At 47.8% G+C, this 24,070-nt stretch overlaps 1 protein-coding gene across 8 annotated transcripts in view; it reads left to right on the top strand.

Annotated features, from left to right (window-relative positions):
• bbs5 (Bardet-Biedl syndrome 5) overlaps positions 1-24,070 on the top strand; it is a 99,151-nt gene that overhangs the window by 39,715 nt on the left and 35,366 nt on the right. For all 8 annotated transcript variants that reach the window (XM_072475894.1, XM_072475901.1, XM_072475893.1 and 5 more), the window contains 5 exons: positions 7,769-7,834; positions 17,734-17,783; positions 19,440-19,567; positions 23,641-23,776; positions 23,916-24,011. In XM_072475894.1, coding sequence (XP_072331995.1) covers positions 7,769-7,834; positions 17,734-17,783; positions 19,440-19,567; positions 23,641-23,776; positions 23,916-24,011 — 476 coding nt within the window. The remainder of the gene's footprint in view (positions 1-7,768; positions 7,835-17,733; positions 17,784-19,439; positions 19,568-23,640; positions 23,777-23,915; positions 24,012-24,070) is intronic.

Here is a 24,070-nt window from a genome sequence, read left to right as displayed (position 1 = left end):
GAGGGAGGCGTGGACACGGGACTGGCCCAGAAAAGGAGATGGCTAGTCGGCGGGGTGTGGGGGGGGTGAGAGCCCCTCCAATCCGGCTGATAACGTGGAACGTGAGGGGCCTGAATGGGCCGGTGAAGAGGGCTCGAGTGTTCGTGCACTTAAAGGGACTGAAGGCGGACGTGGCCATGCTCCAAGAGACACACCTAAAGGTGGCGGACCAGGTCAGGCTAAGAAAGGGATGGGTAGGACAGGTATTCCACTCGGGACTAGACGCGAAGAATAGAGGGGTGGCAATATTGGTGGGAAAGCGGGTGTCATTCGAGGCCAAGACTATTGTAGCGGACAATGGAGGGCGATAGGTAATGGTGAGCGGTAGGCTGCAAGGGACGTGGATGGTGTTGGTAAACGTATACGCCCCGAACTGGGATGATGCACGATTCATGAAGCGCATGTTGGGGCGCATTCCGGACCTGGAGATAGGAGGACTGATAATGGGAGGGGACTTCAATACAGTGTTGGATCCAGCACTGGACCGCTCCAAATCAAGGACTGGAAAGAGGCCGGCGGCGGCCAAGGTACGTAGGGGGTTTATGGATCAGATGGGTGTAGTGGACCCATGGCGGTTTGCAAGGCCACAGGCCAGGGAATTTTCTTTCTTCTCCCATGTACACAAAGCCTACTCCCGGATAGATTTCTTTGTTCTGGGTAGGGCGCTCATCCCGCGGGTGGAGGGGACGGAGTATTCGGCTATAGCCGTTTCGGACCATGCCCCGCACTGGGTGGAACTGGAGCTGGGAGAGGAGAGGGACCAACGCCCGTTGTAGCGGCTGGGTGTGGGACTGCTGGCGGACGAGGTGGTGTGTGGGAAGGTGAGGGGGTGTATCGAAAGGTACTTGGAGGCCAACAACAACGGGGAGGTGTGGGTGGGGGTGGTATGGGAGGCATTGAAGGCGGTGATCAGGGGAGAGCTAATTTCCATTAGGGCTCATAGGGAGAAGACAGAGGGTATGGAAAGGGAGAGGTTAGTGGGGGAGATTTTGAGAGTGGACAGGAGATACGCAGAGGCCCCGGAGAAAAGCTTACTTGGGGAAAGACGACGGCTCCAGACGGAGTTTGACCTGTTGACCACAGGGAAGGCGGAGGCACAGTGGAGGAAAGCGCAGGGGGCGACCTACGAGTATGGTGAAAAGACTAGTCGGATGCTGGCACACCAGCTCCGTAAGAGGATGGCAGCGAGGGAAATAGGGGGAGTCAAAGATGGAAGGGGAGCCACGGTTCGGAGTGCGACGAAAATAAACGAGGTATTCAAGGCCTTTTATGAAGAGCTGTACAGATCCCAGCCCCCAGCGGGGGAAGAGGGGATGAGACGATTCCTAGATCAGCTGAGATTCCCGAGGGCGGAGGAGCAAGAGGTGGCTGGTTTGGGGGCACCAATTGGGTTGGAGGAGCTGAGCAAGGGTTTGGGGAGAATGCAGGCGGGAAGGCCCCGGGACCGGACGGATTCCCGGTGGAGTTCTACAGGAAGTACGCAGACCTGTTGGCCCCGCTACTGGTGAGGACCTTTAATGAGGCAAGAGAGGAGGGGACCCTGCCCCCAACAATGTCGGAAGCGACAATTTCTTTGATCCTAAAGCGGGACAAGGACCCACTGCAATGTGGATCGTACAGGCCGATCTCGCTCCTCAATGTGGATGCAAAGTTGCTGGCAAAAGTGCTGGCCACGAGGATCGAGGACTGTGTCCCGGGGGTAATCCACGAGGACCAGACGGGATTTGTAAAGGGCAGGCAACTAAACACCAATGTGCGGCGGCTCTTAAATGTGATAATGATGCCATCGGAGGAGGGAGAGGCGGAGATAGTGGCAGCTATGGACGCGGAGAAGGCCTTTGACCGAGTAGAGTGGGAGTACCTCTGGGAGGTGCTGCGTAGGTTTGGGTTCGGGGTAGGGTTTATCAATTGGGTTAAGCTCCTTTACAGAGCCCCGATGGCGAGTGTAGTGACGAACCGGCGGAGGTCGGGGTACTTTCAACTGTACCGAGGGACGAGGCAGGGGTGCCCCCTGTCCCCCCTGTTGTTCGCATTGGCGATCAAATCATTGGCCATGTCATTGAGGGAGTCTAATAAATGGAGGGAGGTGGTCCGAGGGGGAGAAGAGCATCGGGTGTCGCTATATGCGGATGACCTGTTGCTGTACGTGGCCAATCCAATGGAGGGGATGGTGGAGGTCATGCAGACTCTAAGGGAGTTTGGGGAGTTTTTGGGCTATAAGCTCAATGTAGGGAAGAGTGAGCTCTTTGTATTACAGGCGGGGGACCAAGAAAGAGGGATAGGGGACCTACCGCTGAGGAGGGCGGAGGGGAGCTTTCGGTATCTGGGGATCCAGATAGCCAGGAGTTGGGGGACCCTACATAAACAGAATCTGACGAGATTGGTGGAGCAAATGGAGGAGGATTTCAAAAGATGGGACATGTTACCGCTCTCGCTGGCGGGTAGAGTGCAGTCGGTCAAAATGGTGGTCCTTCCGAGGTTTCTGTTTGTGTTTCAGTGCCTTCCCATCGTGATCACTAAGGCCTTTTTTAAGAGAGTAGGCAGGAGTATTATGGGGTTTGTGTGGGCGAATAAGACCCCGAGAGTAAGGAGAGGGTTCCTGGAACGCAGTAGGGACTGAGGAGGGTTGGCGCTGCCAAACCTGGGGAGCTACTACTGGGCAGCAAATGTGGCGATGATCCGCAAGTGGGTTATGGAGGGAGAGGGGGCGGCATGGAAGAGGATGGAGATGGCGTCCTGTAAAGGAACGAGCCTGTAGGCGTTGGTGACAGCACCGCTGCCGCTCTCGCCGACAAAGTATACCACGAGCCCGGTGGTGGCGGCAACGCTAAGGATCTGGGGCCAGTGGAGACGGCACCAGGGTGCAATGGGAGCATCGGTGTGGTCCCCGATCAGGGGTAACCACCGGTTTGTCCCGGGGAAGATGGACGGGGGGTTCCAGAGCTGGCATCGGGCGGGGATTGGAAGAATGGGGGACCTGTTCATCGACGGGACGTTTGCGAGCCTAGGGGCACTGGAGGAGAAGTTCGAGTTACCCCCGGGAAATGCCTTTAGATATATGCAGGTGTGAGGGCTTTTGTGAGGCGACAGGTGAGGGAATTCCCGTTGCTCCCGGCACAAGAAGTTCAAGATAGGGTGACCTCGGGTGTATGGGTCGGGGAGGGCAAGGTGTCGGAAATACACCAGGAGTTGAAAGAAGAGGGGGAAGCGCTGGTAGAAGAGTTGAAGGGTAAATGGGAGGAGGAGCTGGGGGAGGAGATCGAGGAAGGTCTGTGGGCTGATGCCCTAGGTAGGGTTAATTCCTCCTCCTCGTGTGCCAGGCTCAGCCTGATACAATTTAAGGTGGTCCACAGAGCGCACTTGACGGGGGCGAGGTTGAGTAGGTTCTTTGTGGTAGAGGACAGATGTGGAAGGTTCTCAGGGAGCCCGGCGAACCATGTCCATATGTTTTGGTCATGCCCGGCACTGGAGGGGTTCTGGAGAGGAGTGGCGGGAGCAATATCTCAGGTGGTGAAAGTCCGGGTCAAGCCAAGCTGGGGGCTAGCTATATTTGGAGTAGTGGACGAACCGGAAGTGCAGGAGGCGAAAGAGGCCGGCATTCTGGCCTTTGCGTCCCTGTAGCCCGGCAAAGGATCTTGCTAATGTGGAAGGAGGCGAAGCCCCCCAGCCTGGAGGCCTGGATAAATGATATGGCTGGGTTCCAGCAGCAGCGACCTTGGGGGGGGGGGGGGGGGGACGTCCTGGGAGGGGGGGGGGAAGGGGGAACTGCCTGGGAGGGTGGATGAGCAAGAGATAACATGAAGGGTTGGGGAAACTGGCACGTACGGGTGAGGGCCAGTAAAGCTGTGTAAATATATCATTTTGCCATGTATATATCTTGCTCTGCGCGATTTCTCGTTTTTTTGTTACGAGGGGGGGGGGTTATTGTTTGTAAGGGAGAAAACTTGTGTTAAAAAAACTTTAATAAATATAGTTTTTTAATTAAAAAAAGACAAAGGACTAATACTCAGGTAACCGATACAATTCCAGACACATCGGCGCCACTCCCTTTACTCAGGAAGCATGAACTGCAAGGTCAATGACCGCTTAGGACACGCCTAGCCATCAAGGCACCCGCCCCTTTATTGGCTCAGATCGAAGGCAGTGATCGAGAACTGCCCAATTAATTGGGTCCAAACCTAAGGATCTCGCAAAACCCGCAAGAATAAAGAGAGACACTGCAATGTGTTCGATCTCTTTTGGACATGGCGCTCCGGCAACGTCTATCTCCAACTGCGGCACCATGACCAGAAGCAAGTTCAAGTTCAACGCTCGCTACCAGACGGATGATCCTAGCTGAACCGCAGTTACTTCTCCAGACCCAGTAGATCCAGATTCGAACAAAGGCCACTGTTCCTCTGACCTAAGCCAGGTGCCTGAAGTGAAGTACAGCTTATAGTGATATACATAGAATTTACAGTGCAGAAGGAGGCCATTTGGCCCATCGAGTCTGCACCGGCTCTTGGAAAGAGCACCCTACCCAAGCCCATACCCCCACCCTATCCCCATAACCCAGTAACCCCACCACTAAGGGCAATTTTGGACACTAAGGGCAATTTTTTAGCATGGCCAATCCACCTAACCCGCACGTCTTTGGACTGTGGGAGGAAAGCGGAGCACCCGGAGGAAACCCACGCACACACGGGGAGAACGTGCAGACTCCGCACAGACAGCGACCCAAGCCGGGAATCGAACCTGGGACCCTGGAGCTGTGAAGCAATTGTGCTAACCACTATGCTACCGTGCTGCCCAATATGTGTAATTTAGCTCGTAGTGTTTATGTTGCATGTGTAAGTTAATCTTGTGTGTAAATGAAGTATCATTGATCTTGAACTAACTTACTGGTTGTTTGGCTCTTTGATCGATACCTGGTTGAACCTTGTGGCGGTATCATTTGATACCTGGCGACTCTGAAATCATATATTCATATCCATATTAAGAAAGGCAACCTTATTGACTGCCATATTTATAGCAAGTAAATATAGCAACAAAGTGTAGGGCCAGTGCTGGTGCGAATCGTTTGTAAAAGCCTGCCAGGAATTCACCTGGCCCCAGCTCCTTCCCCGCCTGCATGGAATTGATATTCTCCATGACTTCCCCCAGTCTTAATGGTGCTTTCAGGCCTGGTCTCCTATCTTCCCCGATGACTGGCATGTCCAGTCCCCTCAAGGAACTGCTTTATTTTCGAGTCCCCCTCGGGTAGGCTTGGAGATGTACAGCACCCGGTGTAAGGCCGCGTTGACCTTTTCTGGCTCAGCTACCAGCCTGCCGTTGTTGTCCCTAACCTGCGCCACTTCTCTCCCAGGTGGCTGGTTTGTCTCGGTGCTCGTAAAAGGTTCTCCCAAGTCTGGTGGAGTTGGTACACTGCTTTCCTTGTGAAAAGCAGATCAGAATCGAGCTTTTTCCTCGCCACCAGAAGCTCTACGGTTGGGGCTACGGAGTACTGTAGGTCCACCTCCAGTATGGAGTTGACCAGTTGTTACCGAGTCACCCTCTCCTTCCTATCTCTGCGTGCTGTGTACGTGATAATCTCTTCTCTGGTCACAGCCATCAGCACCTCCCAGAACGTGGAGGGTGAGGACTCCTCATTCTAGTTATTGGTAACGTACCCGTGTATGACCTATGGTATCGTTTCGCAAAATGCTTTATCGGCCAGGAGGGCCATGTCTAACCTCCAAAGGGGGCGTTGGGCCCGGCACATCTCCAACCTCACATCCATGTAATGTGGAGTATGGTCGGAGACTACTATTGGGGTTTATTCTGCTCTTACTACCCCACGAAGCACCGATTTCTCCACTACAAGGAAGTCAATCATAGTGTTAGACCTTGTGTACCTGGGAGAAGAAAGGGGAACTCCATCTCCCATTGGTATGTGAACCTCCATGGGCCCACTGTCCCCACCCGAAAAAAGGAGGCATTTGTCAGGGCTCGGAGGCTGGGAACAGCCAAAGCCTGTGTGGAATATAAGATAGTAGGAAGGAACTTAAGCAAGGAGTCGGAAGGGCTAAAAGGGGTCACGAAAAGTCATTGGCAAATAGGGTTAAGGAAAATCCCAAGGCTTTTTACACGTACATAAAAAGCAAGAGGGTAGTCATGGAAAGGGTTGGCCCACTGATGGACAGGGGAGGGAATCTATGTGTGGAGCCAGAGGAAATGGGCGAGGTACTAAATGAATACTTTGCATCAGTATTCACCAAAGAGAAGGAATTAGTGGATGTTGAGTCTGGAAAAGGGTGTGTAGATAGCCTGGATCACATTGAGATCCAAAAAGACGAGGTGTTGGGTGGCTTGAAAAATATTACGGTGGATATGTCCCCAGGGCCTGATGGGATCTACCCCAGAATACTGAAGGAGGCAAGAGAGGAAATTGTTGAGGCCTTGATAGAAATCTTTGGATCCTCCCTGTCTTCAGGTGATGTCCCGGAGGACTGGAGAATAGCCAATGTTGTTCCTTTGTTTAAGAAGGGTAGCAAAGATAATCCAGGGAACTACAGGCCGGTGAGCCTTATGTCAGTGGTAGGGAAATTACTGGGGAAAATTCTTCGAGACAGGATCTACTCCCATTTGGAAGCAAAAGGACGTATTAGCGAGAGGCAGCATGGTTTTGTGAAGAGGAGGTTGTGTCTCACTAACTTGATAGAGTTTTTCGAGGAGATCACAAAGATGATTAATACAGGTAGGGCAGTGGATGTTGTCTATATGGACTTCAGTAAGGCCTTTGACAAGGTCCCTCATGGCAGACTGGTACAAAAGGTGAAGTCACACGGGATCAGAGGTGAGCTGGCAAGATGGATACAGAACTGGCTAGGTCATAGAAGGCAGAGAGTAGCAATGGAAGGGAGCTTTTCTGATTGGAGGGCTGTGACTAGTGGTGTTCCGCAGGGATCAGTGCTGGGACTTTTGCTGTTCGTAGTGTATATAAATGATTTGGAGAATAATGTAACTGGTCTGATTTGTAAGTTTGCGGACGACACAAAGGTTGGTGGAATTGCGGATAGCGATGAGGACCGTCAGAGGATACAGCAGGATTTAGATCGTTTAGATACTTGGGCAGAGAGATGGCAGATGGAGTTTAATCCGGACAAATGTGAGGTAGTGCATTTTGGAAGGTCTAATACAGGTAGGGAATATACAGTGAATGGTAAAACCCTCGAGTATTGACAGTCAGAGAGATCGAGGTGTACAGGTCCACAGGTCACTGAAAGTGGCAACACAGGTGGAGAAGGTAGTCAAGAAGGCATATGGCATGCTTGCCTTCATTGGCCAGGGCATTGAGTATAGAAATTGGCAAGTCATGTTGCAGCTGTATAGAACCTTAATTAGGCCACACTTGGAGTATAGTGTTCAATTCTGGTCGCCACACTACCTTTTAAGTCCTTTTGGCCCTTGGAGCTGCCGCTGCTCAGCATATCTAGTCCTGGTGTTGTTGGAAGAAGGTGAGGGGTGTTTTTTCCCGATTTTAGCGGGCTGTTTTGAGCTTGAAGTGCCTAATTCCAAGTTTTCAGGATGAGAGCCACCTTTCGTGCACTCACTCAGCACATCCCCGTCACTGGAAGTCCATCAACTATTGATATTCCAACAGTTGAATATCTCGTAATGAAAAAAATAGAATAGTTAGCCTATTGTTTAACAATGGTCTTGACATACATTTACCCAAGTTTGTTTTTATAGTTGCTATTTCTTTTTTTAGGCAGACTGCTTGTGACCAATTTGCGAATTATCTGGCATTCACTGGCTCTTCCACGTGTTAACTTATGTAAGTAAAGCTATGCTTGTCTCTTAATAAAATTGTTTGCTGTGGAATTAACCTGAAAACTGAATTGCTGTCCCAAAGGAAAGAAGAATAACTAATTGTTCTCTGTGACTCCTTGTATGATTTGGATTTTAAGTACTGATGAAGAATTTAAATTTTAGAAATAGTGCCATAATCTATAATGCTTTAAAGTGCAAGGAGCTATGATTATTCAGTTAAAATACTCCTATTGACTATCAAAATATGCTTGAATGCCAATTTTTTTCTGTAATAGGTTTACACCAAGCCTGGTTGTCCTATACAGTGTCACTGTCCTTATACATGATGAACTGAGCCCTGGTTTAGCTCAGTTGGCTGGACAACTGGTTCGTGATGCAGAGCGAGGCCAACAGCCTGGATTCAGTCCCCATGCCAGCTGAGGTTATTCATGAAGGCCCCGCCTTCTCAGCCTTGCCCCTCGCCTGAGGTCTGGTGATTCTCAGGTTAAATCAGGACCAGTCAGCTCTCCCCCTCAAAGGGGAAAGCAGCCTATGGTCATCTGGGACTATGGCGTCTTTACACATCAAGGAGTCTCAACGTGTATAACTGTAACACTATTTACACCCAAAGACCGAACGCTGAATTTGTCCTCCATTCCATAAGTAAGTTTTGTAGTCTGGACAAAATAATCCTTCATTATTTTAAAAATTAGGAATTGATGTCAGCTTGCACATTATTACATGAAAACGTTCCTCATTTAAATCTTTTTTGCTCTTGGCATTACTGCTGAAATGAAATGAAATGGAATGAAAATCGCTTATTGTCACAAATAGGCTTCAAATGAAGTTACTGGGAAAAGCCCCTAGTTGCCATATTCCGGCACCTGTTCGGGGAGGCTGGTACAGGAATTGAACCGTGCTGCTGGCCTACCTTGGTCTGCTTTCAAAGCCAGCGATTTAACCCTGTGCTAAACCAGCCCCTTAAACCAGCTTGCTTAAAGGTTGATTTCTCTACAACAGTTTCAGTAGGTAAAATATCCAAAACAAAATTTCCCAATGTTTCCATTTCTTATGATTGTGTCAAAAAGTGTTTTTATACTTTTTAAATCTTATCTCTCTCTAAAAGTGGCATAATAGATAATATAGAATCACTGGCACTTTGGGAGCTTCAGTTTGAGAACATTGAGCTGAACTGTTTTTAGGGTGGCACGGTAGCACAGTGGGTTAGTACTGTTGCTTCACAGCGCCAGGGTCCCAGGTTCAATTCCCGGCTGGGTCACTGTCTGTGCGGAGTCTGCACGTTCTCCCCGTTCCTGGGTGGGTTTCCTCCGGGTGCGACGGTTTCCTCCCACAAGCCCTGGAAGACATGCTGTTAGGTAATTTGGACATTCTGTATTCTCTGTGTACCTGAACTGGGGCCGGAATGTGGCAACTAGGGGCTTTTCACAGTAACTTCCATTGCAGTGTTAATGTAAGCCGACTTGTGACAATAAAGATTATTATTATTATCCACAAAAATGAAGAGCACAAATTAAATCACTAATGTTTCAAAAACAATTGAGGTCAGAAACAAACATATGGAATAGAACAAACTTTATAATATCCAATAAATTGGACTGAATAAAAGGACTAAGCGATCGTAACAACTGTATTCAAGAAGGATACAGTGAGGTGATGTGAAATTCTATAATGCAATGAAGATTTCATAACAACAAATAAAAAGTACACCTTAAGAAAAAATAAGGTCATTTTAAAATCAGGGCAACGTTTTAATCTCCCGTTTTATAGAAAACACAATATTTTGCAACTCGGATTTGGTGCATGGAATATGAGCTCACATCAGCAATGTCTCACCATACTGAGCTGCTAATGACTCTAATGCTGCCATTGGGAGGGGTTCAGGCTTTTGTCCAACATTTTGTAAGTGTTCATTCCTAAAAACAATTTCCATAAGATGACCAATTCTCCTATCACATCCATAGTGATCACAACATAATAATGCTTAGATAAAGATTGAAATGTAAATAAGTAAGACAAAGCCCAAAGTAATAAATTAGATAAAATGTAATTTTAATGGGATGATAACAATGTAGGGGGAAAGAAAATCACAGAATTGTTATGATGCAAGAGCTCATTTGGCCTATTGTATGCACCGGTTCGCCAAATGTGTGCCATCCCCTGCCTTTTCCTCATACCTCTGCACTTTATTTCTATTCAAGTAATCATCTAATGCCCTCTTGAATACCTCGATTGAACCTGCCTCCACCAATTTCCAGGCAGTGCATTCCAGACCTGAAACACTCGTTGTTTGAAAATGTTTTTTCTCACATCACATTTGCTTATTTTGCAAATTACTCTATATTGTGCCCTCTCGTTCTTGATTCTTTAGAGCAGAACAGTTTCTTCCTGTCCACGCCCCTCTTGATTTTGAACAGCTCCATCAAATCTCCTCTTAGTCGCCTTCTCTCTCATAGAATCCCTACAGTGCAGAAGGAGGCCCATCGTGTCTGCACCGACCCTTCAAGTGAGCACTCCATCCACCCAACCCCAGCCTATTCCTGCAACCGCATAACCTAACCTGCACATCCATGGACAATCCACCTACCCTGTACATCTTTAGACTATGGTAGCACCCGGAGGAAACCCACTCAGACACGGGGAGAACGTACAAACTGCACACACAGTGACCCAAGGTCCGAATTGAACCCGAGTCCCTGGCGCATTGAGGCAGCATACTAACCACTGTGTGCGCCCCTCCCCCCCGCGCAGCTCTCCGAGGAGAGCTGTCCCAGTCTCTCCAATCTATCCTCATAACTGAAGTTTCTCATCCCTGGGACCATAAAATGGAAACATTTATACGAGGAAAGAAATTGAACAGCAGTGAAAAACATTTTAAAATGTGATCACCGGAGTCCAGGAGAAATTGATCCCATTGTAAAGCAAGAATTTTTTTTTAAACAAACAATTTTATTGAGGTATTTTTTGGCATTGTAAACAGTTACAGATTACAGAAATATGCAAACATCAACGGAAAACCAACACTTCAACCAAACCATAATGCACATACCCGCTCCTCTCCCATAGACACTACCCGCCTATTTATCCCTCCTACTCTAATCTTCCTCCCCCCCGCCCCTGCTGACGTTCACTCTCCCACGAAGAAGTCGATGAATGGTTGCCACCTTCGGGCAAACCCCAATACAGATCTCAAGGTGAACTTGATTTTTTTCCATACCCAGAAAACTTGACATGTCCGAAAGCCATAGTTCGGTCTTCGGGGGTTTTGAGTCCCTCCATGACAGCAGTATTCGCCGCCGGGCTATCAGGGAAGCAAAGGCCAGAACATCGGCCTATTTCTCCCCCGGACTCCCCGGGTCTTCCGAAACCCCGAAAATTGCCACCTCTGGACTCATTACCACCCTGGTTTTCAGCACCCGGGACATGACCACCGCAAATCTCTCCTAGTACCCCCTAAGCTTAGGGCATGGCCAAAACGTGTGAATGTGGTTCGCTGGTCCTCCCGCGCATCTAGCGCACTTGTCCTCTACCCCAAAAAATTTGCTCATCCGAGCCACCGTCATGTGGGCCCGGTGAACGACCTTAAACTGAATCAGGCTGAGCCTGGCACATGTTGCGGTTGAGTTTACCCTACTCAGGGCTTCCGCCCATACCCCATCCTCCATCTTCCCGCCGAGCTCTTCCTCCCATTTGAGTTTCAGTTCCTCTGTCTGGGACTCTTCGCCCTTCATGAGCACCTTGTAAATATCCGAGACTCTACCCTCTCCTCCTTCTCCTCTAGAGACTATTCTGTCCTGGATCCCTATTGTGGGAGGCGTAGGAAGGATGGGACTTGTCTGCGTACAAAGTCCCGCACCTGTAAGTACCTAAAGTCATTTCCCCTTTCCAGCCCAGCTTTCTCCTCCAACTCCCTCAAACTCGCAAAGTTCCCCTCCAGGAATATATCGCCCACCCTCCTCACCCCCGCCCGCCGTCGTGTTCGAAACCATCTATGTTCCCAGGGGCGAATCGATGGTTATCACAAATTGGAGCCCAGACCGACCCGCCCGCCCCCACTACCAGGCTGGTGGAGTACCTGGCCGGCGCAAGCGGTAGGGGAGCCGTGACCAGGGCTGCCAAACTGGTGCCCCTGCATGAAGCCGCCTCCACCCGCTCCCAGATAGACCCTGGACCCACCATCCACTTCCTTATCATGGCTATGTTAGCCGCCCAGTAGTAGTTGATCAGATTCGGCAATGCCAGTCCTCCCACGCTGCGGCTCCTTTCAAGCATCGCCTTCCTCACCCGCGGGGATTTTCCCACCCAGACAAAGCTCATGATGATTTTGCCGGTCCTATTGAAGAAAGACCGTGGGATAAAGATCGGGAGGCACTGAAAGATGAACAGGAATCGAGGGAGGATTGTCATCTTTACCGTCTGCACCCTCCCCGCAAGTGACAGCGGGAGTGCATCCCATCTCCGAAAATCCCTCTTCATTTTTTCCACCACTCTAGTCAAATTTAACTTGCGTAACCTGCCCCAGTCTCGTGCCACCTGTATCCCCAAGTACCGGAAACTTTCCTCCACCAGCCTAAATGGCAGCTCCTTCAGTCTATTCTCCGGGCCCCTTACCTGCACCACAAACATCTCACTCTTGGCCATATTTAATTTGTACCCTGAAAACCGGCCAAACTTCCTCAATGTTCCAGTATATTTTCCATCCCGGCCTGTGGGTCCGACACGTACAGGAACAGGTCGTCCACATAAAGAGAGACCCTGTGCTCTCTCTTCTCTCCCCCCCCCCCCAGTCATTCCCTTCCACCCCTTTGCAGCTCTCAGCGCAATCGGCAACGGTTCTATGACCAGCGCGATCAGCAACGGGGAGAGTGGGCATCCCTGTCTGGTCCCGCGATGTAGTCTGAAGTAATCTGACATCCTGTTCGTCCTTACGCTAGCTTTTGGGGCCTGATACAATAGTCTGACTCAATTAACCAGTCCCTCCCTGAACCCAAACCCTCCGAGTACCTCCCACAAATAGTCCCACTCCACACGGTCGAAGGCCTTCTCAGTGTCCATTGCCACCACTATCTCCACCCCCTTGCCCGTCGGGGGCATCATAATCACATTAAGCAATCTTCTCAAGTTGGCTGTCAGCTGCCTGCCTTTCACAAACCCTGTTTGGTCGTCCCCAATCACTTCCGGTGCGCAGTCCGCAATTCTAATCGCCAGAACCTTGGCCAGGAGCTTGGCGTCCACATTGATCAGGGAGATTGGCCTGTATGACCCGCAGGATTCCAGGTCCTTGTCCCGCTTTAATATCAGCGAGATGGTGGCTTGCGACATCGTCGGAAGCAGGGTTCCTCTGTCCCTCGCCTCATCAAAAACCCTAGTCAGGACCGGTCCCACTATCTCCGAGAACTTCTTGTAAAACTTTACTGGGTATCCATCCGGCCCCGGGGCTTTCCCCGACTGCCTGGCCTTTAGACCCCCCAATACCTCCTCCGCTCTAATCAGGGCCCCCAGCCCGTCCACTAGTCCCCCGCCTACTTTTGGGAAGGTTAGTCCGTCCAGGAACCGTTTCATCTCCGGGGGTTCCGAAGTGTAAAGCTTACTTTAAATGTCCCAAAAAAAAGTCCTGACGGGTCCTCCACTCTGCTCCCTTCCTGTCCGCCACTCTACTTATTTCCCTGGCCTCCTCCCTCTTCCTGAGTTGCTGCGCTAGCAATCTACTGGCCTTCTCCCCATGCTCATACACCACTCCACTTGCCTTCCTAAGTTGTTCTACGGCCCTACTCGTGGATAGCGCCCCCAGTTCCGCCTGCAGTCTCAGTCATTCCCTGAGTAGGTCTTCCCCTGGGGACCCCACATCTTTGTCTATCCGGTGAATCTCCTTAACCAATCTATCCATTTCTGCTCTGTCCGCCCTGACCCTGTGAACCCGAATTGAGATCAGCTCCCCCCTCACTACTGCCTTCAATGCCTTCCACAGGGTCACTGCTGAAACCTCCCCCATATCGTTCACCTGCAAGTAATTTTGCATACACTTCCGCAGTCTCTCACATATCCCCTCCTCCAACAACAATCCTATGTCTAACCTCCATTGCGGGCGTTGGTAATTCGCCCCACCGACCTGCAGGTCCACCCAATGTGAGGCATGGTCCGAAATAGCGATTGCCGAGTATTCCGTATTCTTTCCTCCCTACACAGTCCCTGCTCAAGATAAAGAAATCAATCCTAGAGTATACTTTATGAACATGCGAGTAAAAAACGAGTAGCCCCTTCCCGTCGGCTGTCTGACTCTCCATGGGTCCACTGCCCCCATTTGCTCCATGAACCCTTTCAGCTCCCTTGCCATTGCTGGGAGCCTACCCGTTCTGGGACATGACCAGTCTAACCCCGGGTCGAGGATCGTATTAAAGTCCCCCCCCACCCAATGATCAACTTGCGTGAGTCTAGGTCTGGGATCTTCCCCAGCACTCTTTTAATAAAGTCAGCATCGTCCCAGTTCGGAGCATATATGTTCACCAGCACGACTCTCCTCCCCTCCAGCTTGCCGTTTACCATAAGGAATCTGCTCCTGCGGTCTGCGATTATGCCCTCTGCCTCAAATTGAACCCGCTTATTGATCATAATTGCTACCCCCCTGGACTTAGAGTCCAAGCCCGAGTGGAAGACCTGGCTGATCCAGCCCTTCCTTAGCCTAGTCTGGTCAGACACTTACAAATGTGTCTCCTGCAACATAATTACGTCCGCCTTCAGAGCCCACAAGTGCGCAAACACACGTGCCCTTTTGACTGGCCCATTTAATCCTCTGACATTCCAGGTGATCAGCCTGGTTGGGGGGTACACCGCCCCCCCCGCCTCCCACGCCGGTCAACCATAACCTTTCTTGGGCCCGCCCCCGGCCCATGCGCCGCGCCGCTCTTGGTTCGCCTCTTGGCCACCTCCACCCCCGACCTCCTCTCCATTACCTACTTCAGACTCCTCCCACATCAGCAGAATAACTTCTTCCCCCCCCCCCCCCCTAGAAACATCTCTAGCCCGACCCCTGCCATCTACTGGCTGTATTCACCCCCCCCCCCCCCCCCCCCCCCCCCCCCCCCCACCTGACTCCCTTGACTAGCCAATTTGCTAGCCCGGTGACTCATCCCTCCGGCGCCCACTTGTCTCACTCCCATTGTTTCCCCGACCTCATCTCCCCCTCCCCAGCACACCATCCCCCACTCCGACCCACTGGAACAGTCTCACTAAAATGGGAAAGATCAAACAAGATGGAAACATCAAACAGCACCGTGAGGCTGCTCCAGGTATAATACAGTTCCAGCTGTGTACACAGATAAGTGTTAACCCACGTCCCTTTCTGAGCATTAATAAAATAGCAACACCGTACCCGTATATCACCCACCCGAAACAAACATAAAAACCATAGACATAAAAAAAACCCAACCAACATCTTTAATCCCCATTGCTTACCGGCCACCTTTATGTTACAATGAAGGCTCCAGCACACCCAGAGAACACGGCGAAAGGTACCAACAGCAGAAAAAAGATAAACAAAAAAAAAGAGCATACGAGAGGGGGATCCCCCCCCCCCCCCCCCCCCCCCCCCGCGCCTCCCCCGTAGGCAAAAGCTGCCCAAAAATACAACACAAGGCACCTTTAAAGCAGTAAACAGTCGACCGTTAGTCCTGGCATAGTAGGCATCCCCCCAAACGATAACCCTCGGACCCCAGCTTGCGTCCGTGGGTCCCTTTTTTGGTACCAGCCCATGATCCCTCGTGAAGTCCATTGCTTCTTCGGGCTCGGAGAAGTAGTGGTGTTGGCCCTGATGCGTGACCCAAAGACGAGCCGGGAAGAGCAGACCAAATTTCACGTGCTTTTTAAATAATACCTCCTTAACTTGTTTAAAGGCTGCTCGACACCTGGCCACCTCCTGGCTTAGGTCCTGATAAATGCGAAGAACACTGTTATTCCACGTGTTGCTCTGAGCGCTCTTTGCCCAGTGCAACACCCACTCCTTCTCCACGAACCTGATCACCATCGGATGGGGGGGGGGGACTCCCCGGACGCACCTGTCTCGCCTGTACTCTGTGCCCCCTCCAGTTCCGGCAGTCGCAGAAAGGTGTCAGCCCCCATCAGCTGCATCAACAGGTCAGCCACACACGCTGTGGTATCTGCTCCCTCAACCCCCTCCGGGAGGCCGATGATCCTCAGATTTTGTCTGCAGGCTCTATTTTCCAGCTCTTCTACTCTGTCCAGCAGTCTTCTCTGTCTCTCCTTCAACCCATCGACTTCTAGAGCAGCAATCGTCTGCGCGTCCGCCTGCTCCTCCACCGCCTCCCCCACCTCCTTAACGTTTTTGTCCTGGGCATCCAATCTCTGGTTCAATTGATCCACTGCCTCCTGAAGTGGGTCCAAGTTATCCCGCTTCAACGATTCAAAACTGCTTTTTATCACCTGCAGCATGTTTTCAAGCGCTTACTGGATCGCCGGGTCTGTACGTCCGCCATCTTTGCTCCCGGGTCAGCTTCCCCTGCGCCTTGCCTTTGTCCTTTCCTCTCCCGTTTTCGCTGCTTTCTGCTCTCCCGCGGTTCCATGTAGCTCTGCCCGTTCCTCAGAACCTCCATGGCCGTCTTTCCAGTGCTCCGCAGTCCTGCAAAACCGGGGAACCAGGTCCTCAAATCCTGCCGGAGTGAGAGCCCCCGAATGTGCGGCTCACTCACTCATTGCCGCCACCGGAAGTGTGTAAATCAAGAATTAACTAACTAATAATGATGTACCATGTGTGAATAAAGAAATATGGGGGAAATTGAACCGAAAGAAAAAGGCATTTCCTGAGTACATAGATGAAATGGAAATATGACACAAGCGATTTGTGTTCCTTGGGTGATTTCATTGAAGTGTTTAAAATGATCATTTGAAACTATTCCTCTGATGGGGTAAATTCAGAACAAGGGGGCACAATCTTAAAATTAGAACTAGGCCACTTAGAATTTAAATAAAGAAGCAGTTTTTTTACAGAATGAATAGTAAGCACCTGCAAAGCCATGCATCCTGGGTAATTGGAATTTCAAAATGGTGATGGATAGATTTTTTTTGTTCTCGGAGTATCACGAGATATAAAGAAAAAGGTGAGTAAATAGCATTGAGGTACAGATTAACTGAGATTTAATTCAGGCTCAAGCAGCTAAGATGTACTTCTCTCCTTAGGTTCCTATAATCCTATCTGGGTGGTTAAAAGTAATTAAGAGCCTCAAACCAATGTCTATTAATCTACATAAATTTATAGTTCATGTTCACAAGCCAACTTTGTCAATTGTTCTTGCCAGCAAATCATCAGTTCCTAGGAAATGGTCTTCTCGTTTTATAAAGGTATATAGATACATAACTAATATTGCATATAGCTATTCATTGTGTTTTGTTCAAACTTAAATCTAAGTCAGAATAAATATAAGCATTTTGCTCAGTTGTAATTAAGCCTGGAAGACATTGTTTGGGAAGTGTGAGCAACTTCAGTGGGTCATTCACTCTGGACCCCCCTGCCTTTCTCAGGATTTATGTTTTTTGAGCTGTAACCTGAAAATGCATTATATTATATTTATCTGGAATCTTCTATAACCGTCAGGAAAAGCAAATGGGATCTTTAAGCCTCTCATGTATGGGGCTCGAGGATTGAGAGATGGGGAATATAGAGTGGCCCTGGGAGGGACTGAACTGAAAGCTTGTGCTGGAGAGAATTGTAAACTGATGGTAAAATTTATTTTTTTAGTTAAACTGCAGTTTGTTACATACTAGGGGTAAGGTTTATGGTTTAGAAAATGTCTTGCAGCCCTAGATATTGGCCATCTGTCATTCTTCATACTGAGCCAATTTCGTAGATTCTTAGTAAAATGCCCAAATTATTAATTTTGTCCTTTATCCTTTTAGCTGTTGGATACAACTGCATTATAAACATTACAACCAGAACTGCCAATTCGGTAAGGTTTTTTTAAAAACTTGGTTCTTTAACGAAAATTAAGTATGCATTCTATTAATGGGGAATTTTGTGCTCTTCTAAAAATTGCACCCTCTGCACATCACTGGAATGTCAGGCCATAATCTCCTATTAAGATGTTTTATGATGTCACAGCGACAGAGGTGTTTCCATGTGCCCAATCCCAATCATGATATACAGTCTGAAACATTTTACATCCTCATTTTTTCCATTCATACAATTCATTGCCTGCACGCACTTTATTGATTTGGCTTCCCAGGACACTATGGCTTCTCTACTGATTTTGTCTGATTAATTTGTAAAGCCCTAACCTCCTCTGAAAGGCAACTAAAAGTCAAAGAATAATCAAGGGAAAGAGCTTGATGATATAGTGCGAGCCTTGCTTACCAGTCACTGCAAGATCTATTGGTAAAGTTACAAAGGCAAAATATTGCAGATGCTGGATATTTTAAATAAACACTGAAAATGCTGGAAATACTCTACTGGTCAGACAGCATATGTGGAAAGAAACAGAGTTAACGTTTCAGGTTGATGATCCTTCATCAGAACCACTCAGGAGTTCTGATGAAGAGACCTGAAATGTTAACTCTGTTTCTCTACACAGATGCTGCCTGACCTGCTGGGTATTTCCAGCATTGTTTGTTTTCATTTCTTGGTAAAGTTACTGTTGAGCCTTTGGTCTCTGTACTCTTACAAGAGGTCAGACAATTAAGTAGCACACAAACACTCTACACTGAACTTATGATTCAACAAAATTTTATTTACTGAACTTGAATCAAATACACTATGTATTCAAATTTAAGCTATACAAATGATCACAATTTTCCTCGACTCACAGCTTCTGACATAAGTAGATATTACGCCTTTGAAGTGAATTAGCTAAATTCTTTTCCGAGGTCTGTTCTGTTCGGTGAGCCTTCACACAGGGCGCTGCATGTGCAAAGTTAGTCCTATAGGTCGTCGCTGGAGAGAAAAGTCTCCGATTTTTGATTCTTGTACTTTTCTGACCTGCGTCATAGACAGGTCAAACTCGTGTTCTGCTTCAAACTGCCAAATGATGTCTTCTAACCACAGATCTATACTTCAGACATCGGTTTTCCAATATTCATACATTGCGGTTACAGGTGTCAGCTCAAGTTCCTGCTTCTGCATTTTGAAAACTTTTGATTGTGCATTGAAAACTTTCCTTAAATGGGTCAGGTCAAAAGGTCTCATTTCAAATTGACCAAAAACTTCCCATCATGCCTGTAATCAGTCATTTTTGCACAAACAAGGCCTTATTGCTACATTGCTTTGACAATTTCAATGAAATCCCTGAACTGATGGTGGACACTCTTAAATTGATCTGAATGACTTTGGCCGGTGAAGTGAAAAACATTGGTTCCTTCTCCTGATCACTTGATCTTTGGAAAATTATACTGTATAAATATCTTGTGAGATCAGAGGAGTCTTGGCTACAATTCAACTCCACCCTTCCTCCTGTGGTCAATTAACTCAACACAGAGCATGGTTCATATTTTAGGCATTCTAGGCCTTCATGGTAATTACCACACCATGCAGTGCAATTGCTCACTGAGCCATAAGAGAAGGCCTCGCATATACTTTTAAGTGCCTTAACTTTTAAAATTTGATGTTACAGAAACTTCGTGGACAAACTGAAGCTGTTTACATCTTGACAAAATGTAACAACACACGATTTGAATTCATCTTTACCAGTGTGGTTCCAGGAAGTCCTCGACTATTCACCACCGTCATTGCAGTGCATAGGTAATATTGCAAGTCTGTTTGTGAATTTTGATGATGGAATGGAGTAGGTTATGTAAATAGATCATTTCTGAATCCAGTTTTCACTTGAATCTTCACTTGTGTTTGTTAAGGCATTCTTTGTATGAAGGAACTTCCTGTTCAGTTATTTTATTTATCTATGAATATAGATTTTTTAGCATTTCTATAACTCCTTTTAATAATCTAAATTAAGAATACTTATTGTGCAGAACAACAGTTCAAGAGGTGTACCCTGTCGTCTGCAAACTTACTAATCAGACCAGTTACATTTTCCTCCAAATCATTTATATATACTACGAACAGCAAAGGTTCCAGCACTGATCCCTGCGGAACACCACTGGTCACAGCCCTCCAATTAGAAGAGCACCCTTCCATTGCTACTGTCTGCCTTCAATGACCTAGCCAGTTCTGTATCCACCTTGCCAGCTCACCCCTGATCCCGTGTGACTTCACCTTTTGTACCAGTCTACCATGAGGGACCTTGTCAAAGGCCTTACTGAAGTCCATATAGACAACATCTACTGCCCTACCTGCATCAATCATCTTTGTAACCTCTTTGAAAAACTCTTATCAAGTTAGTGAGACATGACCTCCCCTTCACAAAACCATGCTGCCTCTCACTAATACGTCCATTAGCTTCCAAATGGGAGTAGATCCTGTCTCGAAGAATTCTCTCCAGTAATTTCCCTACCGCTGACGTAAGGCTCACCGGCCTGTAGTTCCCTGGATTATCCTTGCTACCCTTCTTAAACAGAGGAACAACATTGGCTATTCTCCAGTCCTCTGGGACATCACCTGAAGACAGTGAGGATCCAAAGATTTCTGACAAGGCCTCAGCAATTTCCTCTCTAACCTCCTTCAGTATTCTGGGGTAGATCCCTTCCCTGCTTTCTTCCCACGCGTGGGAAAAGAACCCCGCGCTTTCCAAAGCCTGCCCCGCCCCCTCTGGCGCAGCTCCTGTCGCGGCCTTGTCTCTCTCCCCCAGCCCATATAACATTCCCTGCGCGTGATTGACCCCCTGTATACAACAACCATCGTACTTTAACCCTCAAACACCCCCCACCCTCACAAACCCTCAATTAGAGTCCAACTTTTCAGTTAGTATAAAGGTCCACGCCTCTTCGGGCGTTTCGAAGTAATGGTGTTGGCCATTATGTGTAACCCACAGTCGCGCTGACTGCAACATTCCAAATTTCACTCCTTTCCGATGCAGCACTGCTTTGGCCCGGTTGAAACCCGCTCTCCGCTTAGCGACCTCCATGCTCCAGTCCGGGTATATTCTGATCTCTGCGTTGTCCCACTTGCTGCTCCACTCCTTCTTGGCCCAGTTCAGGACCCTGTCTCTGTCCGTAAACCGGTGAAATCTCATCACCATCGCCCTTGGCGGCTCATTTGCCTTGGGCTTCCTTGCCAGCACTAGGTGCGCCCCTTCCAGCTCCAGCAATCCCGGGGGGGCCTCCGCGCCCATCAGCGCCCCGATCATTGTGCCCGCATATGCCACGGCGTCAGCCCCCTCCAATCCTTCTGGGAGACCCAGGATCCTCAGATTATTCCTCCTCAACCGGTTCTCCAGGTCTTCGAGTCTTCCCGCCCACGTCTTGTTTAGTGCCTCGTGCCGCTCCACTTTCACCGCCAGGCCCAAGAGCTCGTCCTCATTCTCACTCACTTTGTCCTGGATCTCCTGGATCTTCACCTCGTGGGCTTTCTGGGTTGCCCCCAGTCATTCAATTATTGCCAACATAGACGCCACCATCGCCTTACGCAGCTCCTCGAAGCAGCGCTTGATGATTTCCTGCATCTCCTCTTTGTCCTCAGCCGCCGCCATTTTGCTTGTTTTCCCTCTCTTCTCCCGCTGCTCCAATGCCACTTTTTTGGCCGTTTCGCTGCGGGTCTGGTCCATGCAAGTTAGTAGGGGACCTCTCTCCTCTCTTCCCCACGGGTTGGCTGTGAAAAAAGTTCAGTTGGGGCGCTTCTATCGAGCCCGAAAGTCCGTTTTCGCGGGAGCTGCCGAATCGTGCGGCTTAGCTCCGCATAGCCGCAACCGGAAGTGCACACTGCACTTTTAACTGAAAAACAGCAGAATTAGACTTACCACTTACCTTTCCTGATTACCTCACTGCACCAAATTACCAAGTTCCAAATTCCCACTCTGGATGTGTCTCGCTCCAGCTGTGTCTCCTTGACTTGTGCAAAGCTGTTCTGGGGGTGAGACCCACGCAGACACTGGGAGAATGTGCAAATTCCACATGGACAGTGGCCCAGGGCCTGGATTGAACCCGGATCCTCAGCGCCGTATGCTGCAGTGCTAATCACTGCACCACCGTGCCACCCCTTCTATTTTTTTTTACTATTGGGAGATACCTCACTCAAATTCATTGTAAACCTGTTTTGCAATGTTCAATTCTACAATTTCTATGTGAACTATTTCACCTCCCTCTTTATTCCAATGCCTGCTAGTTGACTTCTAATTCAAATTCTTCAATTGTCTGCTTCCACATTTATTTAAACATAACTCATTGTTAACACTGCTGCTCACATCCTTGCATGTACTAAAGTCTCCCTCGCTTATTATTCTGTCCTATTTAAAAGCCACTGGAAAACTTCCACCACTGAATTGGAATAAAATCTCTTCATTTACATAATAGCCTCACTTCTCCATATTCTTCCAGCCCTGCATTGTGCTCACACCCTCCATTATTCTTAATCTGGTTTATCGTGCCCAGATCTCCATCCACTCTACTTAATCAGTGCAGAATTTTTATGCATTTGTCTCTACTCTCTAATATTCTTTTTTTAACTCTGTTTTGCATCATCTCTTCCCACTTATATCTCATCAAAATAGTTCACCTTTATTTTCAATCGTCCATCCAACTCTTAAGATATCTAATTTACAATAAGGGTGCTTTATAAATGTAGGTAGTTGTTGCCTTGTACTTTTTATCTTTCATGAATTTTAATTGCTTCAATTTTCAAAGATACAATGTAAAATTTAGTATTAATTTTACTAAAGTGGCCGGAAAAGTGGAGCTGAGTCCACAAAAGATCAGCCATGATCTCATTGAATGGCGGAGCAGGCTCGAGGGGCCAGATGGCCTACTCCTGCTCCTAGTTCTTATGTTATGTTATTATGAACTGAAATTAGACATTTTGGGGGTGAAATTGATCAGTGGCAAATGGATTTCTATGGAAAAGAGTTGGGCACTGTATAAATCATGCAACTGATTCATTATCAGCCTGTCACACTACTGGCAGTGACCAATTTCACCCACTGTGTGTTAAAAGAAAAAATATCCCATGTCATGTATCTGAAATGTATGATTCAATTCATTCTTTCTTCCTTTCTCCCAGCTCTTCTGAATGAAGGTAATCTATTTTGCAGAAGTAAACCACGATTTGACAGCTCCACCAATTATTTAACTGACTAAAGTGAACTGAGCTAGGAGAAGCTTTCATTTGGTCCCATTCTGTTTTGCATTTGCACTTAGGGTTCCTGGATGCAGAAGGAAAAATTGGCCAGAGTTTCACTGCTGACCATTGTTGTAAGTGCTCATGTATAAAGATTGAATGAGGACAGATTCCGACTAGGCTGTGATGCCCAGCAGTCAAATAGCCTGGTGACACTCTTTGTCTGAACTGACAGATAACGATTGAGTGTTTACACAAGGTGCCAGATCAAAATTATGGAACTTCATCACAAAAAGTAGTCTATCCTTTAGAAGCAGAGACGAGGGGAGAAACATGGTAGAGATTGATTCTCTGGTCCAATTTTATTTTTGAAATCAACACAGATACAATAAATTTCCCTCTTAGCAATAAATTTTGTTTTTAAGCAAAGTAATTGTAAAAATTTAAACAGTCTAAAACCGAAGTTTTGAAGAATGATCTGTAAATTATTGCTTTTTATGTGTTTCCTGTTTTTGCTATACCATGAGTGACGTGGTCTTCAATTCCTTTGCCTCATCACTTGGTCTTCTAAAATTATCTTATTCTGAGTGAAAACTGCCATTTCAGCTGCTCCATTTATTAAGAATTCTGAACTATTTCAATTTTTATAGGGCATATGAGACATCGAAAATTTACAGGGATCTTAAGTTAAGAGGAGCTCTCATTCAAAACAAGCAGTTACGACTTCTGCCACAGGAACAGGTGTATGATAAAATTAATGGTGTCTGGAATCTATCAAGTGATCAGGTACTGTAGATTATACTTTTTGTTAAATAAAGAGTGCCAACACTAAATATGGTTAGCCTACATCTGCACATTTTGTGTTTGGTTCTCTGTTTCTTTGTTGCACCATGAATAATATTCCTCTGTTTTTCTTCCACTACAGGGCAATTTGGGAACCTTTTTCATCACAAATGTTCGAATAGTATGGCATGCAAACATGAATGATAGTTTCAATGTTAGCATTCCCTATCTACAAATTGTAAGTTTTTGGTTTTGTTTTCAATAATGCATGCATTCTAGGCATTCTCAAAATATTTT

The sequence above is a fragment of the Scyliorhinus torazame genome, chromosome 2 (genome assembly GCF_047496885.1).
Source record: "Scyliorhinus torazame isolate Kashiwa2021f chromosome 2, sScyTor2.1, whole genome shotgun sequence".
NCBI lineage: Eukaryota > Metazoa > Chordata > Chondrichthyes > Carcharhiniformes > Scyliorhinidae > Scyliorhinus > Scyliorhinus torazame.
This window is presented reverse-complemented; position numbering and strand designations above follow the sequence as displayed.